At 37.8% G+C, this 19,092-nt stretch overlaps 1 protein-coding gene across 1 annotated transcript; it reads right to left on the bottom strand.

Annotated features, from left to right (window-relative positions):
- Positions 1-5,537: 5,537 nt before the first annotated feature.
- On the bottom strand, positions 5,538-6,685 carry LOC149838362 (uncharacterized). The gene is made up of 2 exons (XM_090007677.1): positions 6,595-6,685; positions 5,538-6,238 (listed from the first exon to the last, which is right to left on the bottom strand). Exon 2 carries the CDS (start codon positions 6,217-6,219, stop codon positions 5,764-5,766), a length of 456 nt encoding a protein of 151 aa, XP_089863803.1. The 5' UTR covers positions 6,220-6,238; positions 6,595-6,685; the 3' UTR covers positions 5,538-5,763.
- Positions 6,686-19,092: the final 12,407 nt, after the last annotated feature.

Below are 19,092 nucleotides of genomic sequence, written 5' to 3'. Positions count from 1 at the left end.
TCAGCCAACTCTAACACAAGACTGAACCAAGCTTGTATGGTTCAAGCACGGTTCATTTACCAGGCCTAACTGTAATTATAAAAGTAGAGAACTGCAAAAGTGACATCCACTAATTTTTTTAAAGCAAAGCTTACAAATGTCATTTTAAAGAGCTAATTATAGCTCATTATGAGTTTAAACTCGGTCAACTCAACGCAGGAATTAAACCAGCTTGCACACTTCATGCTCGGTTTATTTACCAGACCTAACTATAATTACAAAAGTAGAGAGCTACAAAACTGGAATTCAACAATTTTTTTTAAAGCAAAGTTTGAAAATGTAATTTTAAAGAGCTAATTGTAGTTAGGTGAAATAAAAAGTATGGAAAAATCTTCATTTAAAGGTCAAACTTTTGGCCCTAATTTCAAAAAATGAGCCTCATATTTTTTTAAACAAAAAATAACCATACTGTATTGACAAAAATGACATTTTTTGAAATATCTTAAAATTTTTCAAATCTGTTCACTGTCCAAAGTTGTAAATATTATTATTTTTATGACCTTTTTAGTCCTCACACTTAATATTTTCGGTGTGAATTTATTCCATATGCGATGTTTTGAGGTTCAAGTTTAAAATAAATTCTGCAGTTTTTTATGTGAAGTTATATTTTTTTATACGAAGTAACTCAGGTATTTGCCCAATTTATCGATTCGAGTTTGAAATTTTTTTTACATATTTTTATGCATATTTTTATAAAAAAAATTATGTTAAGTAACTCAAGTATTTGTGAGGTTTTGAGGTTCGAGTTTAAAAAAAAAATCACAACTCCACTACCACCACCTTTCATTGATGCCATCACTAATACAACATGATTTAACACTTTGACAATTTTTTTTTCTCTTTGTACTACTAATCTTTGCTTGGTGCTTCTTTGCCCATGATAAAAGAACAAGGACAGGCATGAGAGATGTAATTTAGGCATTTATCGGTCAGTATGGAGATAAGCATTCAAGCACTTGTGTTGTTAGATGGGCAGTCAAGGTTTAATTCTCATGGGTCTGCCCATCCTCTGCGTGTAGCATAGGCCTCGGGGGCAGGGGTCCTGAGTTTTATGCTGTCAGCACGATTGCCGTAGGTATATGATAGGCTAAGCCAGTGCGACCAGGTTTTCATGCCGGGTGTGGTTTTTTCGGGTTATAAATTTAAAAATAAAAGCACTTGTATTGTGCACCACGGTCATCTGTGCTAGATGAATAGGCGGGGATGATTGGACCCAATGCCCAAATTCCAACATCAACAACTAGGGGAATGTATAACTTGATTTTAGCGTGGAGCACTAGTGTATGTCAAGTGACCAAATTGCCAAAGTAATACTTGACAATTGAAAAAGAAAAACACTTGATTCATCTGTTGAATATACAAGGGGATTGGATTTCAGAAAGGTTGCTGGTTGTTAGATGACAAAAATTAACCCGTCTGTTTTACTGTGGTTGTGTAAATCCTCAGTAAGCAGACCACAAGATGAAATGAATTTTAGGCAGCTCAGGCTTTTGCTTGTTAAGAAATATAGACTGCTCAGGCACAAGCTTGCCTTGAGCTTAGGTTGCCAACTTTGATCTTGATTTAATTTTCTTCTTTAGTATGGAACTTAGCCTCTTTACTGTCATTGAAATCCGCTTGTTTGGTAGATGCTGTTAGTACGTCACCTTGTGTTGGGACGTCCCAAGTTCAAAACTCAAATCAGACCTTTGGATCCGAACCTGGGTCTTAATCGGGTCTTCTTATTTATCACCATACCTGAACCCTAAAGGGTTTGGTTCGGGTAGGATACGGGTAAACCTGACCCATTGACGCCCCTATCCAAGTTAGCTATGACCTTTTGCAGCAAGGAAGGCACTTTTTGGATATTCAACTCGTGTCGACCAACCCAGTTGGCCGGGTGGACAGAGCTATTTTAAGGAAAACTAATATGAGTATGTATTTCCCAAGGGCACAACTCAGAGACACAAGTACTTGTAAATCATATCTACCAAAAAGAAGAAACAAATAAAGAATAACATTGAAGGAGACAACTGGAGAGGTTCATTTTACTGAGCCAAGCTTGGTGTTGCTTGAGTTTCACTTGATTCTTATTCACAAGTAGCCCACAAGGGATCCGCTCATATGGCAGGGGCGACATGTGAATATGTCTGACGGGACGTCACAAGTTTGAAACCCACAGGTGGCATTCTTTGCAGCAAGGTCGAAACTGGGCCTACTCTCCAGTGGGAGGATGGACCTTAAGGGTTTTACCAACATGAGGCCAGCCAAAGTGCAGTCGGTGATGGGTTTTTCCCTTGGATTATCCAAAAAAAAAAAAATAGCACCTACTCGAGGGAGCACTGGTTGCTAAGGAAAATCCAGAATTTCTTAGAATTTTGGATTCCACCAACTATAATCATGCCAACAATGCAGCAAAATGTTGGATTCATTGACCACATTCATCGAAACATTATGGGTGTGTTCTCAATATTAGGACAAAACTCTACAATCCAAGAAAACCTTGACTTTTGGGTAGGGATGGCAGTGGAACGGCAGGAGGGCAATTGCCCCGTTTGGACCAGGGTTGGAGGACATGAAGTAGAAAATGGACCAAGGATGGAGGTTAAAATCAAAACTCGTGCAGGGATGGAAGCAGTGATGGACTTACTTTTGCCCCGTCCAGTCCCTGATTTTCGTTAAGAAAATTATTATTATTATACCTTTATACATATTATAAAATCCTCTCTCTCTCTCTCTCTCTCTCTCTCTCTCTATATATATATATATATATATATATATATATATATATATATATATATATATATATATATATATAACCCTAACATAAAATACTTTATCAAATCTCTCATCTCTCTTTCTTCTCTTTCCCTCTAACTAGCTATGCGAGCTCTCATTTTTCTCCTCTCCTTGCTCTTCATCCTTTAACGGTGAAAGGCGACAATGGCGGAAGAATTGAAGAAACGAAGCCCTTTCCCACCTTGTACCGTTTGGATCAGGGATGAAGGGCATGAAACGGGGAATAGATCAGGGATGAAGGTTAAAATCAAAATCCATTCCGGGACGAAGGCAGGAATGGAGGGAAAATTTTTGAGACGGGGCAGGGGTGGAGACCTTGTCCCCCCGGCCTCCTCCCCTGTCCACTGCCATCCCTATTTTTTGGGGGAATTGACGTGAGTGTCTTATCCTGAACCATTGTTACAAGTAAAATCCCAGTCCCTACTATTATTGTTAAAACGCATAACCCTGGGGATGTCGATGCTTTTCCTTTTCAATTTGTAGATTGTGTGAAATTGATGCTTAGGAGAAAGAGGTGGCATTATTTAATTATTAATGGGGGTGTAAACTGAAAGCTGAACCCAGAACTTAAATGTTGGTAAATTGATTGAACATGTGAATCCTCATGACACTTAAAAAGTGCTTCGTTGAAGTTGTAACCTAGCTATCTATGACTAGCCATGCTATGCCATGGCTAAAGCCTTATTCTGTCATTTATAAGTTCTGGGGTTTTTGCCCCAATTAGTGAAGGACGAGATAAGCTCTCCAGTCATGAGGATGCTTGGATACAATTTTGAATCTGTTATTACATGTTTGCTTTCATTTTTGTTGTTTTTGATGTCCAAACAAACTTTCTTTATCCATGGGCCAGGCCATGAGTTTTGATGTATTAGGTGTATTTGGATTTATAGAAGCTTTGATTTACTATGCATAGCGAAAAAAAATACACAGAGACAGGGCTGAAGAGAGATCTGAAAAAGGATCTATGATCTTTCTTGTATAATCAACCATAGACCAAATAATACATTGCAAGCAAAAGTTTTTAGATTCATGAGAATATATAACAACATATAAGTTATCAAGCTTGCATATCCATCATTTGAGTCTTCAACAATTACATACAGGATTTGACAGCATATCTTCCATGCCCGAGCATGATAAGAATATTTAGGATTTTCATAACATTATCTCCTGTCATCTCTCTCTCTCTCTCTCTCTCTCTCTCTCTATATATATATATATATATATATATATATATATATATATATATATGGGTAATTCAATTGTGTGTACCAGTAAAGGGAAACTCGTGCACTACCTATTTTAATTTATTTTTGGGTTTTCTCATCTTACCATACATGAGATCTACATGTTTGGTTTTATAAGAACCACCTTTTAGATCATCCAATTAGGAAAAGTGAGCACGTTCTTTCAAGGCTTCAAAATAAACTATATGTTCATAAATTTTAAGGTTCATTTTTTTAAACGAGACCCATAAACTCCTAGCAAATGAACCGTGCATAACATGTTTGCAGGGTTAATTTGTTAAAAAAGTGACATAAATACTCGGTGAACACAAAATTTCACGTATTTGCTAGTTTACATAATCAAGTTTCCTTCATATAGAGAGTAATGAGTCCGTGCTAAACCCATTTGGTGTTAAACCGCATGTTTAATGGGTTTTTAGCTTTTTTGGTGCTTTTTATGCGGTTCCGGCCCTGTAAATGTATTGAGCCTGGTCGATTTACTAAGAATTGATGAAAAAAGATGTTTGGAGCCTCCAAATTTTACAAAGATTTTGGACCGATGATTTTTTGAACTTTATAAAAACCCACCCATGTGCTGGAATCAAACGCTTCAAGAGTTGATCCCTACAAAATCAAGTACATAGATCACATTCATACGGTTAAAAATTTAAAATAAAATGAAAAAAAGCCTGAAAAACCTATATATATATATATATATATATATATATATATAGAGAGAGAGAGAGGTGCTTGATGCGTTTTTTTGCCTACACCGTTACTATTGAGCTTTGGAAAGATTGTTTTTATTTTTTCTAAAATCTGACCATAGAGATGTAATCTGCATGCTTGATTTTGTGGGAATCTATTTTTGGATCGTTCGATTCCAACACCAAATTATGTTTTTATAAGATTAAAAAATCAACGGTCTATGATTTAAAAAAAAATTAATGCTTAAAAAAATATATTTTTTTCTCAAAAAAATATGATCTAAGTGTGATTTTCTAATAAATCGATCATGTGTAGGGTCAGATTTTTGAAAAACAACGTCAAAACCCTTATCAAAGCTCGATATGCACATGGTAGGCAAAAAAAAGTAAGGCACCTACCCTTTTCTCTCTCTCTCTCTAATATATATATATATATATATATATATATATATATTAGAGAGAGAGAGAGAGAGAGAGAGAGAGAGAGGGAGGGGGAGGTGGTTGTTCACAACACAGGAGTATCACGGGACTTCGGCCACTTGCCCATTACAGTGGCAGACAGACATTAACAATGCACTAGCTTATCAGACTATCACAGGCTAAAATAATAATGGCAATGGTTGTGGCTACTACAAGGCACACTTTCAACATGAGTTTTCTTTTAAATGGAGTGATAAAAAATTCATGCATAGAACCAAGTACCTGTTGTTATTTCTTCAATGAAAACTGAGCATATATTTATTGGTATACTTAGCAACTGACATTGCCATCACTCACCGTTCCACTCATGCAAAACTTGATTGTTATTTTCAATAAATAGATACAAACTACATTCACAAACATAAGCAAGTGTGATAATTTTAATCAGACTACATAAGTTTGAGAAAGGAAGAAAGGAGAGGATTTTGATATACAAAAACAGCACCACCATCAAAGGCTTCCCCCAACAAACAAGCATTCAATCAACTCTAGAGCCCCAGTATCGAACTAATCACACTCTGTTTCTCTTCCTCTCAGGCCTCAATCTTAACCCTTGAGCATTTGATAGATCCCACAGAGAGGTCAATCTCGATCAAGTTATCCTCCTCTATGAGCTCAGAAGAAAGTTCCATGAGCGCCGGAAATTCCTTCTTCTGGAAGGCATATTCCGGCATCTTCAACAGTGGAAAATCCTTCTCCCAGATGCTGTCTTCTAGGTAGTGCCCTCCCGGGAGCGCAATCTCTATCAGACTCTCGTCGTCCGAAATGGAGCAATCGGACCAGTCTTTGGTATCGCTCTCTAGCAGAGAAATAGTCGATTCCGGCGAGGACGACGAGTCGGAGGCGTCGGAATTGTTGGTGCCGGAGTCTTCCGGAGAGAAATCCGGTCTCTCCTTCCGATCCGACTCGCACCCACTTCGAGTTTCGGCCTCTTCTTCAATACCCACTTCCTGTTTCAGCTGGTTCCTCTTCTCCTGCGAGATCTCCATCCCTACCCCTTTGTGCCCTCTGTGAATGTGATGCGGTAAAAAAGTGAAAAAGAGGGCGGTGAAAACCACCATAGAGGCAGTAAAAAGCGATGAACAGAGAGGAAAACATGAGAAACATACACAAATGGCAGAAAAAATTAATGGGCGTTTGAGAACACAGGAGAGTAGCAGGGGAGGAGGTCCCCTTTGAGACCCCATCTCACTGCCCATTGTTCTCTCTCTCTATTTTTCTCTAATGTTCACTCTTCTTCCTCTTATTGCTTGCTCTTTTCCTTTTTGTAGTGCAGACCAAGACTAGAAAGAGTAATTAAAACTTAAAAGGGCGTGTTGGTGGTGAGTGAGAGAGAGTGACACCTCAGCTTAGAATCCCAATACCTCGAAATGGGGTTCTCATCGGGCGCTCACTGGATCCTTTTGTTCAGGGTCTGCCCTTTCACGGGTTTTGAAGGGAGAGCCTTGTTGGGGAACAGAGACGGGCCAGTGCAGCCAACCAGGTGGTGCTTGAGCAGTGGGTCAGGTTGAAGTTTGAGGTTGGGGAATGTGTTTCAACGAGTTTCTCAAGCATAGGGAAGTGAGGAAACCATGTGAGAGTCTCTCTGATCAACACATGGATGCCCAAGTTGTTGACAGCCCACACTCCCCAGGATTTAAAATATGGCCTTCTTTCCTCTGTCCTCCGACATTTGTTCAGAAGAGGGCACTGGAGAACATGTGTGAGAGATTGAGAGAAACTAGTTGCAGGAGTGCTGTTAGGAAGAGATTGATTTCCAGTGACAGGTTGCAGAGAGAGAGAGAGTTTTATTGTTGATACTGATAAAGAAACTGATCTGTGGTGATGTGTGAAAGAGAGAGAGATGACGTAGTAAGAAAGCCTCAGTTCCACTAGTGCTGCAGGAAGAGATTGATATCCACTAACAGGTTGGAGAGAGAGAGAGAGATGATGATAATGATGTGCTGAGAAAGACTGATTTCCAATAGTGCTGTAGGAAGAGATTGATTTCCAGAGAGAGAGGGAGATTGTGATTCTGATGGTGCGTTGGGAGTGAAACTTCCTACGAGCATAAAAAGTTGATATGTTGAAAAGTTGGAATCAAGGAATTTCTTTGGTTTTGTGAAGGTTTTCCTTTTTTTCTTTTACACCTTTTGTTTGTCTGCCAGTGGTTGCTAAAGGGAAAACCTTTCTTCCTTCCCTCCTTTTCTTTTTCACATCGAAGCCCACTTGACCTCTTAATTTATAGCCTCTGCGTTCTTTTTACAAAATTGTTGATTTGTATATTAGATCTTTTTTTTTGTTAAGAAATCCTCTTACTATCCTATTCAATGGTGATTGCAGCTTCACATTCTCTGCAAATGTGAGGCTCGTTTGCTTGTTTATGCTGTTCAGTTAACTTTTAAGATAGTGTTAACTTTATTTCATGGAAGATGGTTGCAAGTGTGATCAAGGTGGGGCCTAATCTTATCATTTTGTTCCATTTGTTTATAATATTGTATGGGAGCTATCGAGTATGAAACCTCTACTTTTCATTTTCCATTAGTAATGATGACTATGCTTAGTTTCAGACAATTTCAAGAAAACTAAACTGGTGATGCCCACAAGGGCTCCACCCACACACACCTAGCTAGGTGGGTTGCCTAAAAAGGCGTTCAAAATGGACGTCACGATTTCAATACCCACTGTGTGTGTCCCTAAATGCAAGGCCAAAGCAATAAGGAAACTTTCTTGGTAGGCAGGAGGGTGGTACCCTCAGAAGTTTTAGGGCACTGAAACAAGGCCATGGTCAATGTGGCACCCTCCACCAGTATCTGGTATCTCCGTACCATAATGGTGCTTTATCCTTGAGTAATAAAATTAAAGATAAAAATTAACTGGTGATTCTTGCCAATACACCATATAGTATTTTTCTCTTCCTTTCCTTTTGCTGTTGTGAGGGAAGCTGTGTTTCCCTTTTGCACGCAAAGGTTGATTAAATTAACTATTTTTTCTTTTTCTGACAGCTATTTTTTTTACTCTCTTCCGGGTATGAGCTTGCGTTTGCATTGTTGACATGTGGGTACATCTAACAAGGCAATTACGATTTCATTTGTGGTTATAGAAGGCAAAGCTGAAATTTTAAGATGTTGCTAGTTTTCAATTATTTGTAATATCATTATTTATTATTTGTAAATGTGCAACCAGGATGCATTCGTCACAGCCTTATGTTAGTGACTAATATGGTCAAGGGGGGCCTAGATTCTATCTGCTTTTCATACTAGGGTTTCATTCTTGGGATTTTGTGCACCATTAACCTTAGGAGTTAGGCCATGCCAGATGCATAGAAAGGAATGATGATTAGGGCTCAACCATAGTGAGTTGCCTTTATCATTTAAAAAGAAAGAAAGAAAAAACTGTATGTTTGCGTTTAGTCTATCAGCCATGGACAAGCAAAGGGAAAGCTAATGCCCCCCTTTAGTATTTGCACATCGGCTTGCTGTAAATGGGTTGGACTCAGATTGGGATCCACTTAAAGGATCCAAATATATGGGCAGAGCTTTCATCCCATTTACCATATCCACAATTTAGTTCAAAAGAGAAAAAAAAAACTATTTGATGCACCATATGGATTAAATATCATTTGGATCTGGAACCAGTCATGTACAATCATAACTGGATCCAAGTATAGTGGATCAGAAAGCTACTGTTCAGATCTGTTGATAGGTAACAGTTGTGCATATTTCATGGCTAAAAATGATTAAGGATATTTTTCTGAATATAAACTCAGACCACATTTCTGGATCCAACTCGCTTGATATATATCCAATCTGTTCTAGAATTGGGTCCCAACTAAGTGAAAATGGAATGCTTTTGCAGTGGATATGAGTTAATTACTTTAGAATTTATCCAGTCACATCTATGCTAGGGTCTAGGGCCAAATACTTAGAATGGTAATCCGGGCATAGGTCTAGTCGAAACGTTGTACAAGTTGGACATGGGTCTGGATCTTCCTGAATCGAACCTATTAAAATCCCTAGCCTATGTAGGTCGGTTGCAAAAGACAACTTTTTGTCACTAGGGGTGTTTGGCAAAACATGGAACATGGCCAAGTTCATGAACTTCACTCTTTCTTTACCAAAAGCAGACTTTGGAGTTCACGAACTCGGTCAAGTTCCAGTTGAGGCGCAGAGACTCAACCTAGGAAGATACTAATCTTATGAATGTCAAAACTTTGACGCCTCATCATTGTCTTAATTAAACTGATTTTCCTCATGTAACTTATTAATCGCTTTTTACAATTTCAAAATACACGAGCTCTATGAATTTAAGATATTCAAACTCTGTTAATTTCTTTGGAAATTCAGTTAATAGTGAGTGAGAATTGTTTATTTATGCATATTAATCACTTTTTATAATTTCAAAATACACAAGCTCTATGAATTTAAGATATTCAAACTTTGTTAATTTCTTTGGAAATTCAGTTAATAGTGAGTGGGAATTATTTATTTATGTTAATACCAAAACATTTGGTCTATACATGATGGCTCTTGCTTGTCTTATCTTTGCATCTTTGGTTTTCTTCAATGGCAAAATAATCAATGAGTTCAGTTGGACCTAAACATGACCTGGATCACTGGACCACCACAGGTGGATCCATCCGATTCATCGGTTCAAAGTAGCAGAATCCGAGTCCTAGTTGGAAAAAGACTGCTTATTGTGATTCGTGTTCGGATCTAGATTGGACCCAGTTCCTACTTCTTTTATGTGAAAACATATAGGACAGAAGATGGGTTTAACCTGCAAGGCTTTATCTGGACACACCAAGTCAGACCCTGGTCAAGCTAAGCCTGCCTTGTTGAACCAAAGCCATGATCCTCCAAGTAGCCTTTGAAGGTCAGATATTGGACCTAAACGGGTACAGAGCAAGTCCAAACCATTTACTCAGACCAATATGCACTTGGATCCCCCCAAAAAATAATTTATATTAGGTGTTTAGTAAAGGAAACATTATGGTTTAGTAGGGTTATAAATGAGTCCAATCCATGTTAGATCGCTGAATCTGATATTGACAAAAATGGTCACACCATTGCCTGGGTCTGGGTTTGGGTCCAAACGTACAAGGCTTAGTTCTGACCACTTTGCACAATGAAACTTGTATTGAGATGCATGAGTGAATCTAGGTTAGGATCCACTCCAAATGGGAAATGCATTTGTCAAGGCCAATGTCTGGATCTTGTAAGATCCATCTCTGTAAAGCAGGAACCTGGTCCAGATCCAATTGGATTGATTGTTGATCTAGTTTTAGTTGAACCATGTGAAACCAACAACTTTAACAATTTTGTTTCTGATTAACTGATGCACTTCATGTCTTTTGTCCATAGATTCCACTACAGAGTGGGCAATTAACCCCTTTCATTAATTATATGACTAGAGAACGTTTAAAGCGAAGTCTTTGGAGGAGTTGGGACAACTAACTGTTACCACCCTTCCCTCTCTAAACTTCAAAATGCACCAAGTCTGATTGAAATTAGATAACTATATCATGATATTGTCAAATTTTATGTTTTATATATGTTAATAATTTTCCAAATTTTTTTTAAGATAAGTTGGTTTCTTCCGAATACCGTGAGAATTTTGCTCGCTAAGAAATTTTGATAACGAGATTCATGACATTGCTAGGTAATTGCCATCCTTCAACTAGAAAATATGAAAAAATAATGAAAAATAATCGTACTACCCCTGAGAATACTGATATTTCACAAAATAGTAAAAAAATATCGCAATATTTCTTGCATAGCCACTCACCCGATTTTCACTCAATATGAAACATTTCCGACAAATTTTTCTTCTGCTAAAACATAAAAGTGACTTTAGCTATCGCCGATCCAACGAAAAACACAATTTCAATGAAACTCAACTTTCGACATCGAAACTCATAGTTTTAGTGAAACTCACAATTTCAGCAAAACTCGACTTTCACCGACAAAATTGAGATTCACATATACATCAAAATAGCAAAACTCAATTGTGAAACCTAATCATCATAAAACTAACAAATCACAATTGTAAGAGTTAGGATAGGTTCGGTTAGTTCTCACATAATCGCTTTCTCTGGGAAAACCTGAAAAAGTGATTGTAAAAGCCTGAAATCTTTCGAATATGAGATTTCATGAAGCTTGTGATTTCGAATCATTCTGATCAAAATCACGGCAACTCATGAGATTTCAAATCTCGCGGGTTGCCCTGGGAAATGAAATCAGAATGATTCTTATTCTAAATCCCATGAAAGTTGCACCACCCGAATCCTACCCCTACTTTTTTTTCTACAATTACTTCTTTTCTTTCACTCCACTGCCATCATCACTACCACTACTTCTCCATCATTATCACCATCACCATCACCGTTACCACCACCACCTTCGTCGTCACCATTACCATTGTCACCACCATTATCACCACTACCATTGTCATTACCATCATCACTATTACCACCACAACCACCATCACCATTGCCCCAATCTCCATCCACAATCACCATTACCACCACCTAGGATGGTGGGGGTGGTAATGGTGATAGCAGTGGTGATGATGGTGGAGAAGCGGTGATAGTGATGATGATGGTGGTGGAGAAGTGGTGGTGGCGAGGATGGGGTGGAAGAAAAAAAGTTGTTAAAAAAGAAAAAGTCTCACAATTGAGATTCGTTAGTTCTGTGGCTATTAGGTTTTGCAATTGAGTTTGCTATTTCAATGTATAGAAAAATCTAAATTTCGTTGGTGAAAGTCGAGTTTAGCTCAAACTATAAGTTTAGTTGGATCATTTTAGTGAAAGAGTAAAATGATCAGAAATGCCCTCAAATTCAGCAAAAAAATGGGTGGGTGGGATGCAAGGTATATTATGATATCTTCTGGCTACGTTGTGAAATACCATTATTTTTAAAGGTAATATGGTTATTTTCTGTAAAAAATACCATTATTCATGATAACACGAGAATTTTGCTCACTAGGAAATTTTGATAATGAGATTCATGACATTGCTGGATAGCTGCCATCCTGCAACTAGAGATATGAAAAAAAAATATATAAAATTAGGTGCTAAATGTATAATGAGTTTGCATATGTCAGTGTTGTGGTAGGCTTCCACCAGAGTTTCCTTTGGCTTCATCTTGAATAATGACTTTTCTTTTTTTGATAGGCAAGCTGGGGTTAGTCAGACACCTCCCAGATATTTCTTAAGGCCCATGTGTCAAAGGGATTCGAACCTGGGCCATCAGCTTGGCACAGGACCCGGCTTACCACATGGGATACCCCGTTGGTAATTGATTCACCTCGATTTGATTCGGACTTATTCAGGCAGTTTATTTTCTTAGAAAACTGATTCAATTCAGAATCCAATTCTGACATTGGTTAGGACAGTCAACTTTCTTCTGTCCACACCTGATCCATGGATCTTTTGTTTTTGTGGCCCAAGACGGATAGACGGGAGCTTGGCCCATGTAGCCTCTGATCACAGTGAAATTACCGCTTCACATGAAAATTTCTTTAGTTGGATATCAATTCAGTCTTTGGTGATAAATTGACATTGAAGAACCATCAAAATTATTTGGATCAGATAGAGACCCAGGTTGGCCTGATCCCAGATCTAACCCAACTAGGTCTTGACAATGACTAGTTGGACCTATGTCGATTCCACTTGCTTGTTTTTAAGCAAGTTTTACTTTTTGAAGATGACAAATCCTGATCAACTATATATCAGTCTTCTATGACACATTATTTTGGACCTGGATCCAAGAAATCATCGTATCCACATTTAATCAGATCCATCTCAATGGACGTGGTAGTTACTGAAGGTGGATCTGATGATCCTTGTCAGACCCGAGGTATTGAAAGTTCTAAAGAACACCTTTCAAGAACTTTGGAGTTCATGAACTTGTTCATCTCTCAAAAATGTCCTCGTCTAAGTTATCATATTTACTTCCAGCTATTTTGATGAATTAATCATCTCAGAACACAGGCATTTATCCCCAAAATAATGGATCTCTTTTTCCTACTTATTTTCCCTGGTACGTCATCTACCAACTTAACCATACCACCTAATGCAACTTCCGTTATCTACAAGAAAACCCAAAGTGACAATTTGCATCTCTCTCTCTTTATATATGTGTGTGTTGGTATGGCAGTGGACCGGACCCGAGCAGGGGCGGGGGACAAGATCTCCATCCCCTCCCCATCTCAAAATCCTGCCCTCCATCCCAGCACGGGTCTTGATTTTAACCTCCATCCCTGTTTTATGTCCTCCATTCCCGGTCCAATCAGGGCGAGGTGGGGCAGGGCCATGGGCGTAGCTAGGATTCATGTGAGGGGGGGGGGGGGGGGGCAAACAGGGGTATAGCAAAAAACAAAAAATTGGTGTGACAGTCAGGGGTTTGGGGGCAGCACCCCCCAAAAAATTTTTTTGAGATAAAATAAAAATTGGCTACAATTATTAATAAAAATCTATTTCATATGGACAAATCAAACTATCTGCTGCAGTCTTTCTCAACCTCAACGGAAAGTTCTTAAACATTATCTAATGGCAATATATACCAAGTGAGCTCAACTAAGGCCGGTAAATGAGCCAAACTAGCTAAGCTTAAAGTGTTCAAGTTTGGCTCATTTTTGTGGTGAGTAGATTCAAGTTGGAGTTTATAACCAACATGAGCTAAATAAACCACTCTTGAACTAGCTTATTTATAGAAAAAAAATACACCTGAAAATAATAGGTCCGCATAAAAAATGACATTGTTTCATAGTTGAAAGCAATAAGATCTTATCTCTAAACCTATTGCTTATGGTTAGGTCAACCATAAGAAGTTTCATGCGATGGGATGAGGCCTAGGCTACTAGGCAGGCAGGTTAAGATCTCATGGGTGTCACCTCTTTGTGCAAGCTTAAGCAAGGCAACGAGGAGTAAGGCCATAGAGTTTTACGCTATCAGGACAACACCATGTAATAATTTGAAAAAAAATATGGTTCGACACTTCAGGATTCAAAACATTTAAAGAAAATAATTCATTTTTTTCAAAAATCCAACAAAAGTTGCTTGTATTGCAATATTACCTGCTGGAATGACTCTATCTATTGTTCATGTTTTGGATTTAGATCTGGTCTAGCATGATCCAATCCGAATCTTACCCCTACTCGATAGGGATATCAATGGGTTGGGTTTACCCAGACCCAACCCGTACCAAACCCTATAGAGTTCAAGTATGGTGATAAATAAGAAGATCCGATTAAGACTCAGATCCGGACCCAAAAGTATGATTAGTACATGGATTTAGGTATAGTTTGTGAAATTTCATACTAAATTTAATGCTGACACGAGTTTCGATTAAGGCTTGCAAATTTTCAATGTAAAAATGATAAAAATAGTATTTTACCGAGTCTGGTTCATGTAGTTCTTATCAGGTCCAGGTATGGTTTCTCTTATGGTGAATCTAATTAAGTCCGAGTTCGAAGTCGGTATAACCACTTGTGTATAAATAAAACCCGACCCGTTGACACCTCGATAAAAGAAAAAAAAATTAAGAGAGAAAAATGCAAATCCGAGTTCTCCCACCCCCTCACACACATCCACACACGACTCAAATCTGAACCCTCACACGCACACCAACACATGGTGGCACCGATTCCCCCAATCATAGTACGGGCATCGACCCGCATGAAAGTACAGACCCACATGTGTGCCAGCCCAAAGCCAGAATAGGGCTGGGCCAGGACTGGGCTTTTAAAAAAAAAAATTAACTGGGCCGGGAGGCAGGACTGGGCTACAGCCCAGTCCTGCGCCCCCTACCCCCCAGCTCTGCCTTTGGGCAGGGCCCCGTTTCCCCTCAGTCCACTGCCATCACTAAAGAAGGATCGGGGATGGGGTGAGGCAGGGCAAGGAGGGGATTGGACACGGGAATGGGGCGGGGCGGGGAAAAGCGTAAGTCCATCCCCGCATGGGTTTTGATTTTAACCTCCATCCGCCTTTCATGTCCTCCATTCCCGGTCCAAACAAAGTGAGGCGGCGCGGGGCCCTGTTTTCCCCGGGTCCACTGCCATCCCTACTATCATAACCTCTCTATTGGTGCTGTGCTATTCATCTTCCTCTTCCTCTTCATGGGAGACATCGGTGGCATCCATGGCTGCCAGAAAGAATGACTGGGCGATCACTACAATCACCGAGCATGTGGAATTATCAAGGTTGGCAGGGTATGGTGAGGAGAAGCTCTCCTCCGTGCTGGTCATGGGGTTGGTTCTATGTAAGCCTTGCTTGGGCTTGAATGCAGAGTTTGTGTCAGGTCTCTCTCTCGCTCGCAGATGTGTCTGAGGTAGGTGACACACTTTGTGAATATATACGAGGGTAATTCTAGAAGATTGCAGATCTATGTGTACATATGCATGAGAATAGTACTACGAAAGACAATTGTGTGAATGCATCCTCATGCATGAGATAGAATATGGATATATAAAGTTCAATAGGCATGTGCAAATGTATGCGTGTATTATGCACCTTTGCAGCAACTAATTAAACATGCTTCAAATTTTGGTATAGAACTTGTTTCATAGATACTTTTGTAATGTGTAAGGTTGGATGCATCTATCTTAACTAGTGAATACTAAGCATGCATGAATTGTCTACCAAAGTTTTTAAACGCACTAAGATATTCCTTTGTAGATACATGTGTGTGTGTGTGTATATATATATATAAATATATATATATATATATATATATATATATATATATATATATATATACACACACACACACATGTTCACACAGTAACAATGAGTCAAAACTCATAGTGCGAGTTGTTTTTTCTCAATTTGGCACATCAGATGCATTCAATATGGTCAAAATGCTAAGAATTGGCCATTGGGTTGTGTTTTTTCAGAAAAATTTTTATTTTTGAGCAAAAAAAAATTTGCAAACATTGATTTTTTGTTTTGCCAAAAAAACTTGCTCACACATCAAAATCCATTGACCTAAGGCCGATTTTCACTAAACAAAAAATGTAAATTACACCTACAGCATCATATTGAGTTGAAACCAAGGTTGTCAGACTAGAAAGCAAAAGCAAAAAAAAGTGATAGAGGAAGCGAGAAGTGATGCATTTTAAAAAGCAGAAAGCGAAGAATAAAAAAAAACAATATAAGAATTGAATGAGAATCAAAATGGAATGCAAATAAAAATTAAAATAAAAGTGATTATTCTTAAATTTTATGATTTTTTAATGTAAGAATTAAATTTTTAACAAAAATTGAAAATGACGATTGTTAATTTAAAGAAAGCATATGAAAGTGAGTGAAAAGTGCGAGAGAAAACACATAAAAAACATAAAAAGTAGGATGAGAAGACATATGAAAAGAATAGCTGAAGTGTGTGAAAAACATAAGAAAAGCATGGGAGAATCGAGATTCCTATCAAGTTTTGAAAGCGAGGAATATCGCGCTTCCAAAGCGAGTTTTCAAAAAGCGAGCTTCCCACCTATCTAAGAAGCTTTCGGTAACTCGGGTTGAAACAACTTGCACTTATGAGTTTCAGCTCATTGACACCATATGCACGTGAATACCAAAGACTTATCCTTTTTTTTGGCCAAAAAAAGCACACACTGCAAGGATGAGGGTCAATAGCGGCGATGAAAGTCGCCTCTATTGCTCTATTTGTTGCCATCTAGTTTTGCCCCTGTTAAGTAATAACGGCGACAATTATAGGTTGTCGTTAAATTAAGGATATATCCCAATAGCGGTGATTTAGCCTATAACGGCGACTAGCTTTTTACCAGCATCATCATAGTCACCATTATAGGAGATAACGATAAGAATTAAATTTTGTTATAGCCTGTAACGACAAGCATGAAGTTGCCGTTATAGGATTTAATGGGGTTAAGACCTATAACGGCGACACAGGAATGTCATCGTTATAGGCCTTAAACCTGCAAACTTAAATTTGTATATTAGTTTAAAAAAATTATAGAACTTGCATATGAAACATAATTTAATTTCAAATATTACATTCAACAAAATTCAAATAATAACAATGCAAATGGAATCACTCAAACAACAACAATTCAAACAATAACAATTACACAGTCAAATGAAATTATATAATAACTTTTAATAATGATTAACAGAAATAGAAGTTCAAGTTTCCCAATCATTGACATGATTGGATTGAATCTCTCTCATCACTGGCCCAATGGAATCACTGAACAGTGAATTAATCAACCAATCAACTTCATGTGCCAACGAACTAATTCTACTTCTCTCTGCTTTCCTGCCATAAAAAAATAAAATATCGTGTTAATACCCATGACAACTATTAAGAACATAATGCTCAAAATCATAAACACTCAAGTAAGTGTGAGGCTTTGATGTTTGGCAGTCTCAAAGATGGAATTTTGTAGTGACAAAGGAAAAGAAAAATACACCAAAATATTATTCATTTGCTATATATTAATAATAATTTAAGATATACCAACAAAGCACTTGATACAAGCTTACCTTATAGTCGAAGTTGAACATGCTCTGAGAGAAATGTGGCTCATTTACCAGTTGCACAAGAATGCCACAAAAAATAAATAAGTAAAAAAGAGTATTTTAAAAAACCAGTTTTATTCTCAAATTAGGTAACATTATTTCACACAATTATTTTCCGAGCAGACAAGCAGCTTAACATGATGGTAAATATAAATATGAAAGCACATTTGATTTAGCTTATTTCATTGAACACAAACCTATTACAATATATATAGTTGTAGATTTTGGACCTTCTTTTGCCACTCCTACTATAACTGCCATCTCTATCACTACCATGTTTTATACCAAAGTAAAATAATAGGTAAAAGTGCATAGCAATATCCAGACATGCAACCAATGGAATAGAGAAGAGCATTGCAGGGTATAATCCTAGTACTTCATATGAAAAATGAGTCCAGCAAGCATATACATATAAATTTCTATATACACATTTATGAGCTCAAGCTTGAACAATGTTGAGCCTTCACGTTAGGTTGTTTTCAGACAGTCTTAAGTGAACTTGAGCTTGGGTTTCTCAAGTTTGCACTGAGTAACACTCAATTAGATTTTCTTTTAACAGTAAGATGTGATGGCTCTGTAGTGGTTCTTTTTGTTTAGTAGTGGTAATGCTTTGATATAAAAAGACATGATGGCTTTGTATCTAAAAGAGTTGAAGTCCATTTGGTAAGAACTTATCATCTGAGATTTGTTCTTCATCAATCTTTTATTGTTATTTTTCTAAGTGCAATGACTTATGTCTTCCCTTCTTCTTAAGAAACAGGGTGTTGAGTTGAATCCACATGGTAGCACATTTTCTACAACTTCATTAGAAATGAATGCTATGGATAATGAAGCAACACCTGCAGTCATAGTAGATCAGGGATTATACTACCCTGCCACTAATAGCTATTATGGGTATTATGGTACAAGTAACACCATTTCTTGTAGTTCCTGTCAAAGGAAATTCTTTCCAGGTGTTTTCCTTCAATTTTATATTTTTTAACTCTGTAAGCTTTGCCAATGTTGTATTTTATATTGTGTGCATGCCCTCGCTTTTGTCAAATATTTAAAACTATCAGTCAGTTTGGGAGTCATGTTCCATTTATGTTGTTGCATGGGGTTAACAGAGGCCTATGATCATACTTAACTTGGAGATTGTGCAAGCCTCCTTTCTTGATTCTTATGATTTTTTTTTTGTTTTTCACTTCACTGAAGCTAGTGTTTTGTGTTTCTTTTTGCAGACTTTGCAAGACAAAAGTTGCCTTATGTATATTATCCACCTAATTATGGATATGCACAGTCTGCTTACAACTCGTTTAATTCCTACATTCCTGGAGTTGTCATTGCCGTGGATGGCCAATTT

Source organism: Nuphar pumila, chromosome 5 (assembly GCF_984573655.1).
Source record: "Nuphar pumila chromosome 5, dmNupPumi1.hap1.1, whole genome shotgun sequence".
Classification (NCBI taxonomy): Eukaryota; Viridiplantae; Streptophyta; class Magnoliopsida; order Nymphaeales; family Nymphaeaceae; genus Nuphar; species Nuphar pumila.
This window is presented reverse-complemented; position numbering and strand designations above follow the sequence as displayed.

Coding starts and splice junctions, on each gene's coding strand:
- LOC149838362 (XM_090007677.1), bottom strand. CDS start 6,219: ATGGAGATCTCGCAGGAGAAGAGGAACCAGCTGAAACAGGAAGTGGGT.